Here is a 24,266-nt window from a genome sequence, read left to right on the forward strand (position 1 = left end):
CACGCACTCGTGATTTTCAGCAATTTCTCGGTCCCTGCCGCAGGCTTTTAGAATGACACAGCACAAAATGGCCTATATGCTCTCATTTCCCATGTTCTCCATTACTAATATTACTACTTTTCCCCATTAATCAAATAGATTACTTGAAAGAATGTTGCCCTGCAACTGTAAGTTCCCTTTGGAGAGCACACAAGCAAAACGAGCCCTAGACCTACTCATCTGCATTCAGCTGGTCTCATCAAAGAAAACGAGAGTTTTCTTACTCTTAAATAAGAGTTTGATGTACTATTTAAACATAGCCTACTTTAACATTCACTGCAACATATACTCAAAGATACAGATCACAAGTTTATTGTAATAAGTAAATTTCATGAAAATTAATGAGTCAATTAGAAAAATGTTTTTTTTTTTTTTTTTTTTTTTTTAGTTCAGTAATTTTATTCAATATATAGTTAGGCTTGATTATTGCGTTTGTGCCGCCTCTGTGCAGCATTAAACACACCTTTTGCAAGAATTTGTTGAAATTATCTCATCATTTGTTAACAGGCTGCTGAGGGCAGTAAATACAATAATAAAGGCATTTCTTATTTCCATATATTTCTTCCTCAAAAATGCTAAAAGAATTGTTAATGGTACTGCAAGGAACCAGAATAATTCAGAGGAACTGGAATTGTTCAGAGGAACTAGAACCATTTAATAAGTTCCAGGATCATTGAGAGAAACCAGAATAGTTGAGAAAAACCAGAATCGTTGAGAGGAATTGGAATCGTTAAGGGAAACTGGAATCATTGAGAGGAACCTGGGCAGCATTTCCCAAAAGATTCGGAAGCCTAAGGAGATTGTAGAAACAATTAGCATTAGGGCTGCAACTAATGATTATTTTGATAATCGACTAACCTAATGATTATTAGAATGATTATTCGACTATTCGGGCGATTATTGCAATGATTAATCATTAGTTCTAAACCGATTATTCAGCTTGTGTCCTGACATAAAAGGTTGTATTAAACGTGCTTGCTAACAATAAAGAGGACAAAATCATCTTTTAAAAATACCTCTAAATGACATTCAATAAATTAAAGGGAAAAAATACTTTTTATTATGTTTAATTCAGTAAAAATTTCACTACAAAAAAATCCTGTTATCAAGTGGATTTGTCTTTTTTTCCATTTAAAAATATCTAAAAATCCTTAAAACAAGATACATTTAATTGAGAAGCAACATATAAGATATTTAGACTTGCTTTAAGAGAGTGTATTTTGTATATAAGTGTATTTTTTCACTTGGTTATACTTCTGCGAGTGCAGTAAAGACTAAATATACTTATATTCAAGATCTATTCTCTAAAAGCAAGTCTAAATATCGTATATGCTGCTTCTCAGGTGAATGCATCTTTTTTAAAGGATTTTTAGATATTTTAAAATATTTGTATTTTTACAGCAGTATAGCTGCTAAAGTAAATGTACGTTGTTTTAAATGAGTTTTAGATATTTATATTAGAGGCCAAAACAAAAACATATAAAAAATGTATTTTGTTGCAGTGTATAATGGGGCGAAGACTACCCTCTCTCACCTTTCTGTTCACTTCAATCCATCTTTAACTCACAAAATAACAAACTCTCTCTTATTAATAAAGCTGTGTATTGCCAATTTTCTTCACAATAAGAAATGCACAGTGACACATATATTATGATTCAGTAAGTTGCCATCACGTTATAATCTAGCTGCATTAAGCATGCGCACTCGAGGGACGAGCGTCCCCACAACAGAGTGTACCTCATCCGGGTGCAGTTTCAATCTCTCCCCCTTAGATCGGGACACTTCGCGCAACTCATAGAAGAGGCGCTGACCGCACAGAGAAATGCTAGTTTCCTTATTATTTTAACTTTAATAAAGCTATAACGCATTAAATAGAACTGCATTAAAGATGTAACGCGGGGGTGTTTCCTTTAAAGATGCTCGACACGCAAGTTTTGCTTAAGCTGAGCGTCAGCTCCGGCTCTGCTTATTCCACAACAAGAGTGCTTCTGTATTTACTTATTTTGTATTTTTGCATTATAATTCCCTCTTACTTTGCGATCTACATCACCTGAAGCTGTTTGGAAAGTTTAGAGTGCGTCTGGACTGTGAGATGTGTTTTCTTCCTCTCCTCAGTCAGGCGCGAGCTGCAGTGCTGCTCTTGTGTGCAATCATTTAGAGTTTCATATGATCTTATGTTACGTTAAGATCAAACGACTATTCGACAACGACAATTTTTGTCGACAATTTTTTATTGTCGACATTGTCGATAACATCGACTAATCGTTTCAGCCCTAATTGCCATCAGTGGTCTCTATGATTAACTGAAGCTTGCAATGCTTTTAGGAAACGCAGCACAGAATTGTTGAGAGGAACCGGAATCAATGAGTGGAACCAGAATCATTAAGAGAAACCAGAATAGTTGAGAGGTGCCGGAAACACTGAGGAATCGTAAATGTTTAGAGGATCACGGAATAGTTAAGAAGAACTAGAATGTTAAGAGGAACCGGATTGCTGAGAGGAACCAGAATGTTGAGATGAACCTGAATTGCTGGGGTTAACCAGAATCTTTGAGTGGAACCAGAATTGTGAAAAGAAATCAAAATTCTTGAGAAGAACCAGAATATTGAGATGAGCCGGAAATTCTGAGGGGAACCCTAATCGTTAAGAGGAACCAGAATCGTTGAAAGGAACCAGAATTGTTTTAAATGAAACAGAATTGTTGAGGAATCAGAATCCTTGCTATTGCTCTCTCTTGCTGTACTTGGAAAGAGACCGGACACTTTGTCCACAGCTGGATGTGTTGACCCATTTCTCCAGAACACCTGCTCTCTCTGCAGGCCTGGCAGAGGTTAAGACCAGACGCAACTCTTCTGCGCCCCCTGGGTGTTCTGCCAATGTGACAGGAGCAAGTGAAGTGTGACTTGCTCGCCCCAAACACACCTCTGAGTGGTAGAGAGAGAGAGCGAGATGAAGAAGAAAGAGCTATTTTTATCCGATCCAGTCATGTGTGGAGACGTAACTGTGGCGCTCTATACGTGACATAATGTACTGTGATGTAATGTTGTGTCATTGGAATATTAACTAGGGTTGGGCAATATAATATTTATTATACTGTAATATTGTTGCTAGCATAAAATTAACCAACATTGTGAATATTGTGGTTATTTTAATGGATTTTTGGCCATTAATCTTCCTAAAGACTAATATGATATCGTTAAGACACAACACATTTTAATAGCATCTCTTTAAATTAACAAAACCAATGCTGATAGAGTTGAGAAGTTTGATTCATTCCTGTGATTTTTATTTCATTTTATACTGCCTATCAATGAATAAAAACAATGATTTAATGATTAGTTTGTGTCATCACTCAAAAAGGCTTACGGAAGTTGCTGCATGGCATTTTTCATGCTTCTGAAGTATTTAATTAAAACAAAAATCTTCCATCATTCAAAACAGAGAAAAAGAAAGTATGCAAAACATGCATTTGTACTGTATTTTACTCCTTGCTTTAAACATTTTGAATCTACTTGACAACAATGGCTGTTTGGTTGAAATTATGGTTCTTCTGATTGGGAAAAAAATAGCTTTTCCCTTAGCAATAACTGTTATATAGCAGGATTAATATGTCTGATATACATTCATCATATACAGTGGCTTAGTAGTATACTGACAGACAAATTGAAAATCTTCAACTAATCTCCTTTTCGAAAGCTTTTAAACCTGCATTTGTTTTAAAACCTTTGGTCCTCTGTCATCTTTTTCTTTTGTTCTTTTTGTCTTGAAATCAGTTTAAAACCCACCAAGAGCGATCGGATTAGCTGAACTGATTGATAACAAAACTTTGAATGTAGATACTTTTGGGACCAATGTGAATGTGGTCACTTTGCCATGTGTATTTGTTAATGTATTATTGCCAAGGCAACACTCACCCGGGAAGGATGCTAATCACTTTAAGAGCCTTTCAATCCATCATGTGTCTCAGTGGGCACGTGTGGGTATTTACCTCTGTTCTGCCAACTGTTGTTGCATCTTATTTTTTAACTAGATTTGTATATTTCCTAAGAAAATATGAATGGTCCAATGACTCAGACTATTGATTTACAATGATTAAACTCTTTTTTTTTTATTATTTACTGTATGCTTTTCTCTCTGTTTGCAGAACATGGTCAGACAAATCATTGTTTAATGTCAGTAAATCTCACCAGCATTTTGGTGTATTGGCACACTTCAGATGAACAGGGTGACTTTGTTTGATCTTAAAATATATGCAAAACCATATCATTTTTAAGTTTAAAACAAGTAAGGGTGTTTTCACCAATGCAAAGAAGACAAATGCCCACAAGCATTGAACCTCCTCTGAAAATCTTCAATTTATATAGATCACTTCATGCCAAGATCCAAATCACTGAGATCACATTTTTCCCCATTCTGATGGTTGATGTGAACATTAACTGAAGCTCCTGACCCGTATCTGCATGATTTTATTCACTGCACTGCTGCCACATGATTGGCTGATTAGATCATCACATGGATGATTGTTGGTGCCAGATGGGCTGGTTTGAGTATTTCTGTAACTGCTGATCTCCTGGGATTTTCACACACAACAGTCTCTAGAATTTATTTAGAATGGTGCCAAAAACAAAAAACATCCAGTGAGCAGCAGTTCTGTGGACAGAAATGTCTTGTTGATGAGAGAGGTCAACAGAGAATGGCCAGACTGGTTTGAACTGACAAAGTCTACGGTAACTCAGATAACCACTCTGTACAACTGTGGTGAGAAGAATATCATCTCAGAAAGATATTCTGAGATGTGTGTTGGCGCTGTTTTGGCGGCACAAGGGGGACCTACACAATATTAGGCAGGTGGTTTTAATGTTGTGGCTGATCTGTGTGTCCATCCACTCCATCTTATCTATCTATCTAGTTTATACTATATATTAATCACATATATTATTAAAAAAATTACTGCATTTTTTCCTCCAAATTACAGAAAAATGTGCTTAATTGTCCTAAAATAATGTAATCATGTGAAACTTCTTGGTTTGTAAAAATAGGCATATTATTTTATGTAAACTAAATATAGTTTAATTTTTTATTTTACAGTTATTTATAACCTGGCCATTTCTCCCTGAGATTCACCAGAACACGCCCAATGTTTCCACATTACCCAGCGGCCGTGAGAAATGTCCATGTGAGAGAGAAGCTGGTCGTGTGCATTTATCAGTGCTAGATGGCGATTCTCTGTTGTGAACAACTGCTCTGTCCTTTGTGTGTGACTGTGCAGTTAATTGTGTTTGAGACGTCGAGTCTCTCATGGCAGAGAAAAAAAGGGTGGAAAGGAGCAACATAAGAGGGTGGGCTGCTGGCTGTCTGTCTGCATGTTCTTGTGATCGGGGCGTATGACTGGGGAAGGCGGCACCAGTGACTACATGGTATCTGTGTTTAACAGCATAAGTAGAGAGAGGACAAGAGAGAGAGAGACGAGTATAGCGTAGAGCCACTGGCGACCCCAGAGGGAGGCAGAGATGTTGAAGTTTAGCACCACCCCTCGCTCAAGGTGTGTAGTTTTGTGTGTGTATGTTCAGAGCAACACTGTCTCTTATCATATGTTGCAGGATCTTTTGGGTTTTTAAGTGTATTAGATCACACTTGGTGAAAAATCCAGCTAAGACCAGATTCTGCTTCTGTTTTTACATGGTTTCTGACTGGTCCAAGCTGGTTTAGGTAGTTATTTGTCAGGTGGAGCTGAGGTCGACTTAGTTTTAAGGTGTGTAGTTTTGTGTGTTCAGAGTGATGTTGCTGAGGCATTTTGTGATAAAGCAATGGTGGAACTTGTTTTGTGTTGCACTATCTATTGAATTTATATGGGTTAGAAGAAGATATTTAACTGAATTCTGGTGGAACATCCAGACCATCTCAGTCAATCTAGTTGGAACTTATAAACCACCTTGGATCGGCAACAAAACCGCTATAATTTACCAAAAACCAGCTTGAGCACTTTCAGCTAGTGTGAGCTTGATATAGCATTCAAATCACATTTTCTCAGCTCATGCTCAGTTGTTTTGAAAGTCAAACAGCTGTACCTGTTATCAAGTATAGTGTCAAGTCGTTTTGAATGAAAAATAATTTACACATATCTAATTTAGCCACGTTTCTTTTTGTGTTTCTCTCCAACAGTCACAATGAACGTAAGGTGACCTGCAAGCATCCCGTCACAGGTGTTCCATCGCAAGACAACTGCATCTTTGTCGTCAACGAACAGTGAGTCATTTCTTTCTCTCTCTTCGCTCACTTTTCACAGTTTACTGCAGTTTTGAGTCTGAAACAGAGCATTTTGTCTGAAGCTTAAAAAATTATTCAATGTCATGATCCATGCTGGCAATCGCACGCCACTACTGTGATGTCACTGTGGAGCTTGATACCTTTTGGTATTTTTTGGGGTGTATTGAATGCTAGTTATTATGAGGAATAAAGACTAGAAAAGGGTTATTAAAATGGCACATTTAGATTTGAGAAAAGTAAGTCAAGAGACTTAAGATTGAAAATATTATATATATATCAGTATATATATATGTGTGTGTGTGTGTGTGTGTGTATATATATATATTTTTTTTTTTCTTTAAGAAATATTTTAATATAATGATTGTTTTTGTGTAATTCACATTAATCTCAATAATGATTCTCATTATGTTCTCAGTTTTATTTTTGTCACAGTAAAGAAATATTGCAATACAATTCTTTTGAAGGCAGAACAATAAATAATTCCATTATGTATAAATGATGTATAGTTTAAATAATATTTATGTATTACAGTAATGACATTTTTTTATTTTCATTACTGAAAAAATATTTAAAAATATTTTGCATAAAGATGATATTCAATATATATTTTTTTAAATGATCATTACAGTTTAAGTCAGATGTTTACATACATTTAGGTTGAAGTCATTAAAAAAAATTACCATTTATAAAGTCTTGCATACCAATTACCAATTTTAACCATTCCACAGATTTCATATTAACAAACTATTGTTTTGGCAAGTCCTTTAGGACATCTACTTTGTGCATGACACTTGTAATTTTTCCAACAATAGTTTACAGACAGATTGTTTCACATTTAATTGACTGTATCACAATTCCAGTGGGTCAGAAGTTTACATACACTAAGTTAACTGTGCCTTTAAGCAGCTTGGAAAATTCCGGACAATTCCAGAAAATGATGTCAAGCCTTTAGACAATTAGCCAATTAGCTTCTAATTGGCTAATTGGGGGTGTACCTGTGGATGTATTTTAACGACTACCTTCAAAGTCAGTGCCTCTTTGCTTGACATCATGGGAAAATCAAAAGAAATCAGCCAAGACCTCAGAAAAAAAATTGTGGACCTCCATAAATCTGGTTCATCCTTGGGAGCAATTTCCAAATGCCTGAAGGTACCACATTCATCTGTACAAACAATAGTACGCATGTATAAACACCATGGGACCACACAGCCATCATACCACTCAGGATGGAGACCCATTCTGTCTCTTAGAGATGAACATAGTTTGGTGTGAAAAGAGAAAATCAATCCCAGAACAACAGCAAAGGACCTTGTGAAGATGCTGGAGGAAACAGGTAGACAAGTATCTATATCGACATAACCTGAAAGGCTGCTCAGCAAGGAAGAAGCCACTGCTCCAAAACTGCCATAAAAAAGCCAGACTAAAGTTTGCAAGTGCACATGTGGACAAAGATCTTTTTGGAGAAATGTCCTCTGGTCTAATGAAACAAAAATGGAACTGTTTGGCCATAATGACCATTGTTATGTTTGGAGGAAAAAGGGTGAGGCTTGCAAGCTGAAGAACACCATCCCAACTGTGAAGCATGGGGGTGGAAGCATCATGTTGTGGGGGTGCTTTGCTGCAGGAGGGACTGATGCACTTTACAAAATAGATGGTATAAAGAGGAAGGACAATTATGTGGATATATTGAAGCAACATCTCAAGACATCAGCCAGGAAGTTAAAGCTTGTGACCATGACCCCAAGCATATCTCCAAAGTTGTGACAAAATGGTTCAAGGACAACAAAGTCAAGGTATTGGAGTGGTCATCACAAAACCCTGACCTCAATTTGTGGGCAGAACTGAAAAAGTGCATGTGAGCAAGGAGGCCTACAAACCTGACTCAGTTCCACCAGTTCTGTCTGGAGGAATGGGCCAAAATTCCAGCAACTTATTGTGAGAAGCTTGTGGAAGGCTACCCAAAATATTTGACCCAAGTTAAACAATTTAAAGGCAATGCTACCAAATACTAACAAAGTGTGTATAAACTTCTGACCCACAGGGAATGTGATGAAAGAAATAAAAGCCGAAATAAATCATTCTCTCTACTATTATTCTGACATTTCACATTCTTAAAATAGTGATCCTAACTGACCTAAGACAGGGAATGTTTTCCACGAATAAATGTCAGGAATTGTGAATAACTGAGTTTAAATGTATTTGGCTAAGGTGTATGTAAACTTCTGACTTCAACTGTGTGTGTGTGTGTGTGTGTGTACATATATATATATATATAATGTGTGTGTATATGTGTGTGTGTGTATATATATGTATATATATATATATATATATATATGTATATAAATGTATATATATATGTGTGTGTATATATTATTATTCATAGTGAGTCCGCTAATGGGTGCAAATGTTACTATTTATGTGTACCATTTAAAAATAATGAGCCACTAAATAGTCAACACACTCCCACACTTTCACACAAAGCCACAACCAATTAACAAGCCAACAAAACATGATTATGCTCGGATATCCGGGGTGATTCTGGATAAGACTGCAGCCAACAATGAGTAAAGTCATGACTTAGTCTGGGAAAATTCAGTGGGAGAGAATCATTCTCCTCCTCCTCGTCACAGCTCACCTCTCCTGTCCAACAAGAGCTGCTCTCCTGATAATTGCCCACTTTGAAACCACTGGAAGAGTCACACCGCTGTCAAACACATCTCTGGGCTTTATCTCTCTCTCTCTCTCTCTGTCTTTCTCTGTCTGTTGTCTTCCTTCTCGCCCCCTCCTATGTCCTCTAGCAAAGTCAGCAGCTGCTTTCTAGTGCTGTTTATCCAGGATAAACCGACTTTAATATCTGTAGTTCCCGCTTCCATCTCTATCCACCAATACCAACTAAATCGTTGTAGATAAACTTCAAAATCCTCTATCTCTGTGGAGATGAGGGGAGAGATTGCACTGGATCAGGTGTAGAAAGAAAAACATTTGTGCAAGAGATATGTGCTTTAAAGGAAGACACATGATACTGCCAGAGGCCATATTTTGATAGTGGTCATGACTATAAAGGGTTAATGTAAAGAAAAATGCAAATTTGGTCACCATTTATTCACCCTCATGTTGTTCCAAATGCATTGCTCTTATCCATACAATGGAAGTGAATCTATCAAACTCCAGAAATGGCAAAAAAGAACCATAAATGTTATGGTGAGTGTGCTGTATTCCAAGTGTTTTTAATTTAGTTTTCTAATATTTAAGTCATTATTTAACAATAATCATGCATCCACATATATTTAAATATGGCATGCCAAGACACATCATACCAGGTTTAACTTCAGTAAGAGGAAACGCCATTGGTTCTTTTCATTGTCGTAACCGATCACGATGATTCATTTTAAATGCGCAAAAGTGCAAATTTTCAGTCCAGATTTTCAGCAAATAATGAATTTTATGTCACTCTGTACCTCTTATAAAGCTATTACATGGTTCTGCTCAACATGTCCTTTTGTGTACCACAAAAGAAAGAGAGTCAGAAAGGTTTGGAACAAAATGAGGGTGATTAAATGATGTCTGATTTTAAATTTTTGGTTGAACTATCCCTTTAACAAGATGTAAATTTATTTTTATTTTTTTAGCATATTGAAATTCGGCAAGACCAAATAATGAGAGGCGTTTGTGATTGTTTAATGTCTAAATTGTGGGACTCATTTTTGTTCCCGTTTCAATTATCACCTCCATCATGAGTTTTCTGTTACTACAACGGTGAAGATGTTAATGAGATTTACAAGTATTTTTACCCCATGTGTTGTTAGACGATGTGAGAAAGTCACACTCAAAGGTGTGCAAGTGTTTGTGAGATGGTGCCATTAACGGTGTCAAGCATGGCGTGATATCTCAGAGCGCGGCATGTGATGCAATGCTCACGCAGGTCTTGATTAGTTTAAATCATCTGGTTGTCGGCTTCTTTTTGGAAAGATCTTTTTTCAGCCAATTCTTGCTTCAAGAGACTTTGGACCTCAAGTGGATAAGTTGTGTTTGTTTGTTGAAGGTTTGTTGTTGACATCTCTCTTTACAGGTACAGTAGGACATGTCAGTATACACTGTAAATCCCAACTCGCTCACTTAAATTTTTTTTGGAAACGGCTTGCACATAAAACTTTTAGTTTAGTCCAGCACAGTAACATGAAAGTTTTGAGTACACTTGACACAAATTAAATGTGTCACGTGACCCTTATCTGATGGGAAATTTCTGACGGTTCAACATTATTTTTTTAATCACATAATCAAATAATCTGTGTTTTTAGAGCACAGAATTCTGTCATATTAACAGGGAATATATTATTTTACAAGACATAAATTTACCAAGTCTTTTTTTATGTTTACTAAACACAAATAAAATTGTGTCACAACTTAGTAATTTTACATGCAAACAACATTTATATATTTTAATTTGAATGTTAAATTAACATTATTATTTTTTTTATTTTATTTTTTTTAGCTAAATTCTAATTTCTTACTCAAAATATTTTTTGGAAACGACTGCACATAAAAATTTCATTTCACGTGGAGGAGTCAGGAAGCGCGTCATTGTTTACAAAAGAAACCATTCACAAACCAGAACAGTCCAAAACAATTTCAAAACAATATAAAATAAAAAATAATTTCCAAATAATAATTGTAAAAAACAAAAACAATGTAAACAATGACACGCTTCCTGACTCCTCCTCCACGTGACGCGTAACCTTACCAACGAGCTTACGTCATCCCTCTCATGAGCGCACGTCACAGAGATGTACTGAAGCGAACATTTGTAGTTAAAAAGTATAGAAGTATTGTTTTGTTTCTCAAAATAATCAATCGTTTGTGTTCAGAAGAACTTTATTTGTCGACTGGAGTCGTGTGGATTACTTTGATGCACCATAAATATGCATTTTGGACCATCAAGAAATGGAGGACATTCACTTGCATAGTTTAAAGGAGGAGTCCTGAAATGAAATCCTAAAAGTCTTAAATTCTGTTTTGATGAAGAAAGAAACTTAGATACATCTTGGATGGCCTGAGGGTGAGTAAATTATCAGCAAATTTTCATTTTTGGGTGAACTATTTCTTTAAGGTCAAAATCATGACCAGCAGCTCAACATCAATACTGAAAACTATTCAGTTATCTATCTATAAGACTTCTAATAGTTCAATCTTTTTTGATGTTTTGCCAAGATTACCAAACTTGGTATTGTATGAAACACTATAGTTTCCTTGGAATATTGACAAAGTTTTAACAACCTAAAAACAACCTTAACCCAAAATTAACAACTTTAACCTTAAAATCTGTGTGTGCATTTGACAATCTTTTCTCAACATAAAACAAATACTTTTACTAAGACAAACTTAAGGCACATTTTTCAGCAAAACTAACATTTTCAACAAGTCTGCAAGACTTTATGTACGTGTCTGTTAAAGCTTATTTTTTAAGGCAAGTGTCTTTGGTTTCAGTTTCTCTCAATAGAAGAGCAAGCCATACAAATAAATGCATCAGGCCAGCACTCAGTCCCCTCCAAGACAACTCAATCATCAAGGATGATCTTGACTTCACGAGGATGCAATGGCACCATGTTTACTTCCTCGTTGTCAGCTATGATAGAGACAATGGCAGCAGATCTCTCAATGGTTGGACCTTGCTCTGCATCCTCCTGAAAAATGTCCCAAAAACCATGAATCAATTTTTTGAATTCTTTATGGAAAAATGGAGAATTATTTATTTATATTTTTTTGCTTTTGGTAAATGTGGAACTTGTATTATCAGTTTAAATCTGTCAGTTAAAACCCAACAGCTCTCTGTGTGCAGTGCTGGTACGCACCGCAGAACTGCAATCCGGTCCACGCTGATGTCTCATGTTTGCTGCAGTAAAACATAATGGAAAAAAAATACAAAATGCTAAAATACCAATCATATGTACTGCCACCTTGCATTAGCCAGTCTTGGATTGAGATGATTTTTCTTTTTTCTGACCATGACTGTCCTTTAACAACAGGTATATGCTCATACAGAGTTCTGATCTTCATTTATTTATAGTCCAATACTTTATTCATTTAAATGTTGAATAAATATGTATAGGACACCATGAATAACAGAAATAGATACTAAATTTGACACATTTTATACAAACTTCTTGATCCTGATACTGATGCCCTTTAAAAATTAAATTAATCTTAAAATGAAAGAGCAGTTTACAAAAAAGAGAGGTTACAATCTGTGCATTTTACCAACTGTGATGTCAGAACTTAGTCCCTCATACACCCAAATAATGTTTCACATTCATATACCCGCACTAATTTTATTGAAGCTGTGAAGGATTGTAGCTTTCTTAAAGAGGACAGGAAAAATAACTAGTTTAGTGTCCCAGAAGAACGATAGAAAAATTGGGAAACTTTGGGCTGAGTGAAAAGCAGGAACACTTATTTTCACTTGCATATGCAGTGAAATGCTGCACTGTGTAGGATGTTGTAAAGGAGAGCAGTACTGCAACAGTTTACACATTACAGTTAAGAAAGAATAGGATTTCATTATTATAGCCAATACTGATCCATTAAAATATGCCCAGAGTCAGCCATAAAACCAATCCTTTGAAGATTAGAAGATTATTTACCTGAGAATATACCTTCAAGATGGAAGAGATCTTCTGGGCACTTCGACCAGATTTTCCCTGCATATCTCTGGCTATAGTCAGCAAACGATCTGTTTGTTGATCCAGTGCAGCAAACAGTTCAACTTGCAGCTGCTGATTGCTGATGCGTTGGTAATCTGCAAAAACCTGACAAAAGCAATGTCACCTCAATCACCCCCTCTCAACATCAATATTAATATCTCACAGTTTGTGTATCTCTTTGTTAACAAAAACAAACAATTAAGTATAAATATTTTTTAAAAAAAAACAAACGGTGATAAATAAAATAATAACAAATGAACTGCATACTCTATAAATGCATTCTATGGAAAGATGAATGTTCAGTGCATTACATGAGTCAAAGGTGCACACACAGGTGTCATATAAACACGGCAAGGGACTGATTCTGCTATGCTGACTATGTACAAGATGATAATGATGGAGAAGACATTGGAAATCACAGATTTTGAAACGTCAGCATAATCTGCAAAAATGTGGATGGAAAAAAGAATTTGCTGTGGCGTGCATGACTGCTAACTTCTATAACAGTTCTACACTGTTACAACATAGTATCAAAGAATAAAAAGAAGTCAAGAATAAAAAGAATCAAGAGATGTTACTGATACACTTACCAGTCCTTGGAGTAGACCTTCCTTGAAGATTTGCAAGATTGTAGCTTTGCCTGGAAAACAACTGGTCAAGTCTCCTGAACAAAAAATAAAACCCCCTTCTCTGTGGCATCAACTGAGTGGAAATCAGGTACAGCCACTAACGTTTTGCAAAATCAAGAAAATACAGATATCTCACATTAGCCAGAGTTCATAATGGAAAGTCATTAAACCCAGATTCAGTGATAAGGTGTTACACTGTCAAGGCACAGTATTTCTAATCCTTACCAACTCTGTAATCACAGTCTTGAGTTGTCCTGTGATGTGAACACTCGCAAGTTGTTACGAGTTGATATGCTGTGAATGTGGTGTGACTACACACTTCTGTCTATCAATTCACTGAATTATTTCCTTCAATCTGAAAAAAAAAAATAATTAAAAATAAAAATGAAAAAACGGTTAAAATTGTTTTTGTGGGCATCAAAAATTTAAAATGACTGCATGATTTCTATCAAATAAACAACAACAACCACAACAAAAAAACATCTTTAATTTGCAGTTACTTTGTTTAGTACTGCATGTCACCTCTGTGGCGCACACAGCCATATGAACTACAAAGTGCACGCGGGAGCATGCAGTGTCAAAGATAAAATTTAAAGGCAATTTGCAATTGAAAATTTAGTTCAATTCTATGATAAATTTAAGGTATTTGGGAAAAAAAATAGGGAAAGATGTTGTTGAGAAATTCTTTACAACTATCACTGTCAGGTTCACGACAGACGGCATGTAATCTGTATTAACAAACTAAAGTGCATTATTAGACATGACAAAAGTTACTGGCAAAAGGCAGATTGCAAGGTGAAGTGACGCTGTTCTTCCTCAGGTAATTGGTTGTTGATTTAATATCGCTGCAATTCTAAGCATGTCAAAGTCTGGATATTTCTGGTCAAATATTACACATACCTATGTAACATCTTAACTTTAGCTATACAACGATACAACAAAAATTGATAAAAAAAATAATTTTATAACTTTACCTTTTAGGTTCAATGCGAGCCTCTCTAGAATCCACTGTGCTTGAGTCAGCCCAGCGGCACCAACAAACTGAATACGATCGTGTCCTGCTGGCTGTGATTGGCTGGCAGCGGCCCGATCAAAGTGTCAGTTAATAACCTCCTAGATTACCTATTGGTGGCCGCCTAAAATTTCAAATTTAGACAAATTTGCAGCTTTCCTTTAAAAACAAACTATTTCCCTTCACTATCTGACTTTTACATTGCACATCATGCACAATAAATGTCATGAACATTGAACATTTGTATTTTTTTTATTACATTTTGGTAAATGAGTAACTTTCACAGTAACTTTCTGCCTAAACTACCTATAATTTTACCATTATGTCTGAGGTCCTGCATGTCAGTTTCAAAGTGCACTTGCTTGATTTATTTTTGTTGTCTTGCAAGTTATGCTTTTGCTTGGTATAAGTCAAAGATTTTAAGTTACACAACAGTGAAGTGAGCGAAGTATTCATTTTATTGAGTAGCAAAATGACTACATAAAACAAAAACAAAAATTGTGTTCAGTCGACTGTTAAATTTTATGCTAAGTGCACAATGTATGTGTTGTTAATTGAACTTGAGCACATTAGGCTATATGTGCTTTATAAATCTTAGTACAGTTAACTCAAAAATGAAAACTTGTTGACTTAACATTAAAAAAATATGTCAAACTAACATATGTTTTTTGTGTCAAGTGAACATAAAATTTTTATGTCGTTTTGACATTGCTGACCACTAAAATTTTGTGTCATGGATGAGTTGGGATTTACAGTGTACTGTAGCTAGGACTGCTTTACGTTATTTCCGTATGAGAGCAACAAAGAAATATAGAATTATTTGAAAATACAGACCAAGACATGTCCCAAACAACTCGAGACAAGGAAGAACTTAAGTGGTGTTGTTGAGTTTAGTTGTTTACGATTTATGAGGAACATTGCAACTTGCTGTATTAAGAGAAAATTTAATTTATTTGTACTGTTCTGGAATGTTCCGTGTTCAGTACAAGTTAAGCTCAATCGACATAATTTGTGGCGTAATGTTGATTACCACAAAAATTAATTTTGACTCGCTTCTCCTTTTCTTTAAAAAAAAAAAAAAAAAAAAAAAAAAAAAGCAAAATTCTGGGTAACAGTGAGGCACTTACAATGGAAGTGAATGTGGCCAATTTTTTAACATTAAAATACTCACTTTTTCAAAAGTATAGCCACAAGACATAAAGGATATGCATGTAAACATGATTTTAATGTGATAAAATGACTTGCAAACCTTTTCTGTGTAAAGGTATAGCCAATTTTACAACTTTGTTACCATGACGATGTAATGTCAACAAACCCCAAAAAAACTTTACAGCTCAAATAATGCATGAGTTGTACTGAACCTGGAACATTCCTTTAAGTAGGTGAAACTTCTACTCGCAGAGCAAACAGATGGAACAGCGCATACTAGGTGCTTGATAGATTTTTTTAAATAATTATCCCGCTATTTGTGCCGCTTTATCACCTGTGGTGAGGAAAGGAGAAGCTGACATCTGCACTCTCACAGAAGCATGGGAGCACCAACCTGTAGTTATAGTTCAAATAAAAAAATCAAAAGGCCTCGGATAGATTTATTCTAATAAAAAATGTAATACTATTAAATAAAAATGATTAACAATGCTTTAAACATATAAACGATATTTAACATAATCAGTTGAATTATTTAATTTAATTGTATTGTGCTTTGAAAACCAATAAGCCTATTTATTTTTTTAATTTATTTTCTTGTGTAAAGAGGTCAGAGTTTATATATATATATATATATATATATATATATATATATATATATATATATATATATATATATATATATATATATATATATTTTTTTTTTTTTTTTTTTTTTTTTGTTGTTGTTGTTTATACTTTTTATGCTGATGATACTGCCATACAAAGGCTGCACAGTTCACCAACAAAACAGTTACTTGATTTGAATGAGGATTTTGTAGTTACTGCAATTTTCTCAAAACCTGGTTATTAGTAGTGGGTAAAAATTAATCGCTATCTTCCTTTGGGCGATCTCGATATCGATTCTTAAATCCCAAGATTAATCGTTCACTCAATGCGCAACCCTCTACTACACTGAGAGGAAATCACTCTCATTTACAACCAAATTTCACGCTATGCGACTAAAGTGAATATATTTGGCAACTGGTTGGTAAATGTTTACAGTTCACTCACCAGTAATTGTGTAGTTTAGTTGTGAAGTGTTCTGCAGTGTGATCGTTTCACAGCGTGTTGAGAGTAAAAGTTGATCCGTGTAATGTGTGTCCAAGATGAGATCCACACAACCCATTTGTCATTGAATAATGTCTCTTTTAATTTAATTAATTTTTAATACCCTTTCTGTTCTTTACAGTCAGTTGTTGATCAAAAACAACTACAAAAAAACATTTAATTCTAATCATGCGTCGCACAGATGAGGTAAAACCGTCTGAGTCCTCTTTAGTTAACATGCGCTCATTTAAAGGTGCTGTTTGAAGAAATGCCGGTTTTCTTAAAGAGACAGTACCGGTTTTAGCACGTGTTCAACAAATCAATGTTAATGCTTGTAAATAGTACAAATTATGTAATTTAACAATAAACGTGTAACAAAAATAATATATGAAATATAAAATCTTATTTATTGATTGAAAACTTTTATTTTTTCATTTTTAAAAGCCAAAATGTGACCAAAATGATGAAAAAATAATACAATTTAATAAGTCAAATTAATATTTTCCTAACGTACCTAGTTAAAAGGTCCCCTGTATAATTAACAGCATTAGCTGGGAGATAATTTATTTTATTTGTAAGCAAAAGGGGCATTATAACTTAAATAAATCCATATGAATCTATATTAAATCGAATTGAAATCAGAATCAAATCGAGAGCTTGTGAATCGGAATCGAATTGAATCTGGAAATCTGTATCAATACGCAGCCCTACTGGTTATAGTTGAATGAGACCTGTCTGTCACAGGGCAACTAAAATTTTGGTCAAAATGTGAAGTTACTGTGTTTTGCCTTTGCACAGCAGAATAATCAATAAGAAAAAAATTTAGATGTAACAGGAATCATTTTGAAATCTAATCAGACTCCCAGAATTGGAATCGGATCAAATCATGAGATGCCTAAAGATTCCCGAACCTAGATTGAAGCTCATGATGTGTTGTATAGACCATTTCAAGAATGTGAACAAAAACAAAGGAATTAGAACGGTCCAGACGTATTTCCGGGTCCTTTCAACAAAGTCTCTTTTTCAAGGTTAGTCAGTCCACTCGGTGGCCATTTTTGGAACGTTCTTGGGTGTTTTGGCAGCTATTTTTCTGTGTAAATATGTGGCATGAAAGTGCAGCTCCTATCTGCTTGAATGGGGAAAGACCGAAATCTCCAAAATGGCTGGTCAAGATTACGATAAAAGAGCATATTTCAAATAAGCATTAAAATCTGACAACACTGTGCGGCTTCACTCAAGCGTTTCGTCTTCCCTGGGCCTCGGCACTTGAGGGGAAAAGCTGCCCGGCATCCTGGGCTGGCGTCCATCCTGGGGACCCGGGGTACGGATCTGGCGACACATCTAACTCGCACCGGGCCCTCCACACTCTGTTCCTGGACCTGTAAAGACGCCAGCAGCTAAAGACCGTTCTCCCGAGGAGATGCACGCTCGGTGTTTAAAGGCAGCAGTGATGAGGCTCTTCATTGGGATCACGCGAGCCCCATCACGTGAGGCGGGGCGTCAGTGATCCATGGGAAAGGCGTGTTGTTCTGTCACAACTGGTATAATAAATTGTTTCTTTACCTCAGATTACGCTAAAAACGCAATTGTACCATCTTGTATAGCTAATGCACATGCGTGTTCTCGAGTTGATTGACAGGCGATTTCTGTATCTAAAAGGTGATTGGCTATTTTACCTCTAAGGCGGGTTGACTGTTGGCTGCTGTTGGGCATTCCAATTTCTCCCATTAATTTAATAGAAGTTGCCCGTCTCTGCTAAATAGTCTCTGTTTTGACAAGCAGGAAATGTTCATTGAACAGTGACGTCACTTGACGTCACCAACGAACAGTCAAATGGTCTATAGTACAATCGAAATTAAAATTACAGCTCCCAAGTGCATCTACACTGCACAATAGTTATGTTTCACACTGCGATTGGCTGCTTTTCATCCCTTTAGTCAACCGAGCAAGCACGAAAAACTTGTGTGAGATGTTTTAGTCAGCTTGAATGAAATGAAAAGCATCAAATTTTACTTCAAAAGTTAAAAGTTTACAAAGCCTGGCCAACTGAAATATGCAGCATCTGATTGTTGTACATTGTGTTACAGGAACATTAATTGTGTTCAGCAGTGCAGATGTCAATTTAGAGTTCTTAAATGCATTTAAGAGGACCACACTTCAAAGAATGAACATTGTGTTTTTGTATATTTACTCTGTTCACAAGGTAAAACAGGTTAACATAAGCTGCTGTTGTTTTTTGCAGACAGCCTGTCAAATTAACTGAAAATATTACATTTTATTTATAATAATTTATACTCCTTTGTCATGACTCTCACTATGTTCCTGAATTTTGTCATAACTGATAAGCTCAGTTTTTTCATGTCTTTTTGTGCATGATATATTGTGGCACATTAACGTTACCATCTCTTTAAAAAAAAAAAAAAAAAAAAAATGGAATACAACTGCGCTCCTGATTTTGTTTTTTTATTAGGAGCACATGTTCTGGATAGGTACCTTGGAAGGTTCTTCATGGAACCATATATGTTGATTTAAATGTGCTATAAACGATTTTACCGTTCTGAAGCGTTCACGTGACTGAGCCGTTGAATTAGCCACGCCCCCTCATTCCAAAACCCCACTCTCCAAAGATAATTTTGAGACCAAAACCGAGCAAAAGAGCCGCATTGTTTGTTCCTTATGAATCAATATGATTATGAATCATAGCCTCAGTGATCCGCTTCAAATGAGAACGAGCAATATGATTGACAGGTGAAAAGCATCATTGTCCGCGGACACATTTTTGTTTGCTGTTTACAAAGTCTACAGCTGGCACAGAGACCGGTGAGATATCTCAGGACACTTACTTTAATCATATCTTTAAGGGAGTAGGAACATTTTTTGCGTACCTTTCCATGAAGAAAATTGCTTACAGCACCTTTAAGAACTTTTATTTTGAAGAGTGTTTCTGAAAGTTTATTTTTTTTAGACACAGATTAAGCGCTCTATTTTCATGACCACGCTAAGCGCAGTGCTATGCGCAATGCCACAACGAGTGTTTGCGCTATCTGTTGGTGTACATGCGCAAACTGTGGGTGTATTATATGTTAATGAAGTGGTCCAAAGTGCAAGTTGCTATTTTCCTGTGAAATAGGTAATTGCCGCAAAGTCTAAACTCAGTTCCTGCATTTGCAGTTTGGGGATTCCACCAGCAGATGATATCATGGAGCTATCGATCACTTTTAATACTAGCCATTATTTGTGTGTCAGAAGATCAGTATGATTAATATGAAGTTTAATTTGTTTAACACCTTTCCAAAGCTCAAGGATGCTGTACACAAATTAAACAACACATTCAACAGAGAAACATACAGTACTGTGCAAAAGTTTTAGGCACTTGGAACAAATTTTGCATAGTGAGGATGTCTTCAAAAATAATGCCATAAATAGTTTTAATTTATCAATTAACGTCATACAAAGTCCAGTAAACAAATAAAAGCTAAATCAATATTTGGTGTGACCACCTTTGCCTTCAAAACAGCACCAATTCTCCTAGGTACACAGTTGTTCTTGGTTGTTGGCAGATAGGATGTTCCAAGCTTCTTGGAGAATTCGTCACAGTTCTTCTATCTATTTTGGCTGTCTCAATTGCTTCTGTCTCTTTATGTAATCCCAGACTGACTCAATATTCAGTGGGGGGCTCTGTGGGGATCATGCCATCTGTTGCAGGGCTCCCTGTTCTTCTATTCTATTCTCTTTGCAAAATAAATGTTTGGGAGTCTAAAATGTATATTTCCTATTGACACACTAAAGCTGAAAATATAAAAAAACATCTTAAGACAAATGTTTTTGTGATACACCTTATGTGCCTAAAACTTTTGCACAGTACTGTATAATAAATGTACATTAAAAAACAATGATCAGTGGGAGAGCAGCAACGCATCAAGGATCCCATAACACTGTCAAGACTGCAGGTGAGGCAGAAAGATAGAGACCATACATTGCGGTCCGTAGGCAGGAGGAAAATCAAACTTCCTCTGTAGTATTTCACCGCTAAACACCATTTAACTGGAACGATGTCAGACAAAATGGGAGAGACCCAGCCCATAAGTGCTTTGCACAAGCAATTTCACCAACCCACATGTGCCCAGACTTAGTGCATGCTTGCACAAAAATAAACAATGTAATGGCCATGCCTACTAACTTTGCGCGTCTAACGTATCACATAGTGCATCACTAAGGCATATCGCTCTTAAAATAGCGCCCAGAACTGTTAAATTGTGACAGTTTTTTTGCAAGTATTAATTAGAGGAATTCACACAAAGAACATAAATGTTGTAAAAGAAATCAATAAAGTAACAGATTTACTCATTAAGGTGAGATAGAGATGTTTATCTAATTGCATAGTTCATTTTGGAAAAGATAAAGACAGTTTAAGAACAGATGTTTTTACCCTACTGCAGTTTCCTGAAGTGCACGTTTATTTTGTGCACAATACGTTGTAAAATTTATTCTTTGGAAAATATTGTTTATATACACTGCAGTATTTGACAATGATTTAGCTAAGGTTTTTTTTTAAAGCTGAAGTGTTTATTTTATTTATTTATTTTATTTTAAAGTGCTATCCCAGTTTAATATGCAACCTTTAGTGAGCCATTTTTAGGTGGATTCCTGTGATGTGTTAACACTGTGGGTCTGTGGTGCTATAAAAACATTGCTCTGTTTCTTTGAGCATCCTGACAGGCCCGACGCAGCAACATTTTCTCAAACAATGGACTGATTTTGGGACAGGACTATCTGTTTGTTTGACCAGTGTCAGATTGTTGAAATATTAGGGGAAACCTGTTTAAAACTGTCTTTATTTTTGCAAATCCATTTGGAGATGCTAGTTGCGCCAAAATTACACACTCGTTGCACCAAAATTCTACACTGGAGCTTTAAATTGGAGAAGTCCATAACTCATCTTCATGCCCTAGACAGTCACAGTCACCATGTCCACCTTAGAAATCTGTTGTTTTAAAAAGAAAACGTGTGGGAGAACTCTTGTCGCCTCTCCACTGCACAAATGGAGGAGGCTTTGCTCTCTTGATAACAAGGTTACGGAGCCCCACAATTCTTTTTTGTACCCACTCACTCACCTCTTGTTTCTGGTTACTTCCAACATGAATTGCATTGCTGTAATTTGTTTAAGCTTCTGGGCGAAGACAGCACACAGCCTGTTAAAAGCGCTAGCCAGTCACTTTCGCTTTACGGCAACAATGTCTGGTTTTCCCTTGTCACAGTAGATCCACATTAATTTGTGCAGTCACTGCTTTCATCAGTTTATATCACTCTCCTCATATTTCCTCATTTTGTTGGACTGTTCTGATATATGAGGTTGGAGTATGCTGTAATAGCGCTCGTCTGGCCTTATACATTCTAAGAAACACTCAAGATGTCTTTGATTACTTCAACGGTGTAAACTCCCACCCTCAGATGCGCAAACAGGTAACTAACAGTCACGTAAATATGTGCATGTATTAATCTAAATGTGGAGGCTGTTAGCATGGCCTCCAAATATACGCCCATGTGGATTCTCCTGAAGTGGTCATCATGGGGGCGACAACGGCGCAATCAGAATGCCAATGCTGTTATCGTGTTAGCTCACAGCTTGTTTACGGAGTTGAGTTGCCGATTGTTGTGTGGCTGATATGAATGCACATCCCTGACATGATGTTTCTAGCCAAACACTACAGAAAAGGTGGGGTGGAGTGAAATAAGCTCCTTTCTGCTTGAAGACGTTGATTTGATGTATTTAACCTCCAAATGCTGGTAATTTTTGTTACGCATGATTCCGTATCTCTTGAGGCCTAGAGGTTACATCCTTGAAAATGACTTGGAATGTCTGTTTTATATTTATTCTCGCAGCGACTTCACTTATCTCTCTCTTTTTTTTAATTATTATTATTTATTTATTCTTTCTAACTTTCCTGGAAAAACAATCTCATACCAGCTCAAGATTGTCAAGATAGTCAACCAGGTACAGATGTGTTTTGGGACATGTTTAACCAGCTCAAGCAGGTCCCCACCAGCTTGGCCAAAGTGGACCTACCAGCCCCAAGTAAGACCAACATGGTGTACCAGGTCAATCTCGACCTCATAAGCTGGTAGTCCAGCTGACCAACCACCTAAACCAGCTTTGTCTAGCTAGAAAGCTTTGTTATTAATCTTCCTCATGTTGAGAGATTTGTTGTTTCTATTGAATGCGTGTCATAATTAACCAAAAAACCTAATTGACTACAGTTAATTTTCCTTTTTTTCTGTTTTCTAGCCTGAATTGTGGGAAACTTCATCCTGTTTTAAACAGGTAATGCTTTCGCAGGGAGCCGAACAGTTGTCTTTTTGTCATCACTTCTTTGAGATTCATTTGCTGCTTTTGAGAAAGGGAGCTTCTGTTTATGTCTGGTTGTTTTGCCATTCTGTCTCATTAATTCTGCTCAAACACTAACCCGCGGCACTCTTTGAATTGGATTGCCTGAAATCCTGCTATGCATCGCTAATGTGAAGATATGCAAGATTTATGTGTGCCGTCCGATTTGTCTTGCCCATGTTGAATATGAAACATGAGTCTCCTTTCACTGAAGTTGCAGGTGGGGCATGGGCGGTCGGTCTCCGTCAAAGATGAATTATGTTGTCCTCCGCTATTTCAGCAGGGTCTCCGTAATCCTGCGCATTTGGAGTGCAACAACGTCTGCAAACAGCCCTGTCATGCGTTGGACTGAGATGAAACACTTATTTATCAGGAATCACAGCTGAACACACACACACACTGTGGGAAACAAAGTAGGATGGCAGTTGAGGCCTTTAGAGATTAGTTATAGTGATACGGTTTCAAACCATTTAAAAATCTTTAAGCTGCACAGCCATTAAAGTCAACATGAAATCAAAATTGACTATTCACATACTTCATAAAACTTTTCTGGTCTTATTGTGAACGATTAAAAAAAAGAAAAGTCAATGCAATCCTTTATCAAAATGTATTATCTTGTTCCGCTCTAAAACAACTTTCCTTATTGGCTGACCAATCCCTCTTACTCTTCAACCAGAAATGCTGCCTTCAAGTGCACCTATGAGTCAGGCATTCTTTATAACGACATTTCACACATTCAAGTCGGAAACAAAATGCAGAAGTCAAGCTTAAATACGTAATTACAAGGGCAAAAGCTCTGTATAAGCATATGCTTTCTGTATACGCATAAGTGAATAAACCTGCAGCACTTTAACAAAACCTATATGATTTATTAATGCATATGATCAGCTAAATTATTAAATACTTCGCTTAAAACAAACCACGATGAGTCATTAGTTTTACTATACATTAGTTGACTGTCAAACATTACAAATTAATATTATTGAAAAAAAGAATTGAAA

At 36.2% G+C, this 24,266-nt stretch overlaps 1 protein-coding gene across 18 annotated transcripts in view; it reads left to right on the forward strand.

Moving 5' to 3' along the window:
• LOC127436504 (pleckstrin homology domain-containing family A member 5-like) overlaps positions 1–24,266 on the forward strand; it is a 206,292-nt gene that overhangs the window by 127,094 nt on the left and 54,932 nt on the right. For 14 of the 18 annotated variants that reach the window (XM_051690708.1, XM_051690711.1, XM_051690716.1 and 11 more), the window contains exons 4-5: positions 6,202–6,285; positions 23,167–23,202. In XM_051690708.1, the coding sequence (XP_051546668.1) occupies positions 6,202–6,285; positions 23,167–23,202 (120 nt within the window). The remainder of the gene's footprint in view (positions 1–6,201; positions 6,286–23,166; positions 23,203–24,266) is intronic. The other 4 variants (XM_051690710.1, XM_051690727.1, XM_051690724.1 and 1 more) reach the window with 1 other exon arrangement.

This window comes from Myxocyprinus asiaticus, chromosome 47, assembly GCF_019703515.2.
Source record: "Myxocyprinus asiaticus isolate MX2 ecotype Aquarium Trade chromosome 47, UBuf_Myxa_2, whole genome shotgun sequence".
Taxonomy (NCBI): domain Eukaryota; kingdom Metazoa; phylum Chordata; class Actinopteri; order Cypriniformes; family Catostomidae; genus Myxocyprinus; species Myxocyprinus asiaticus.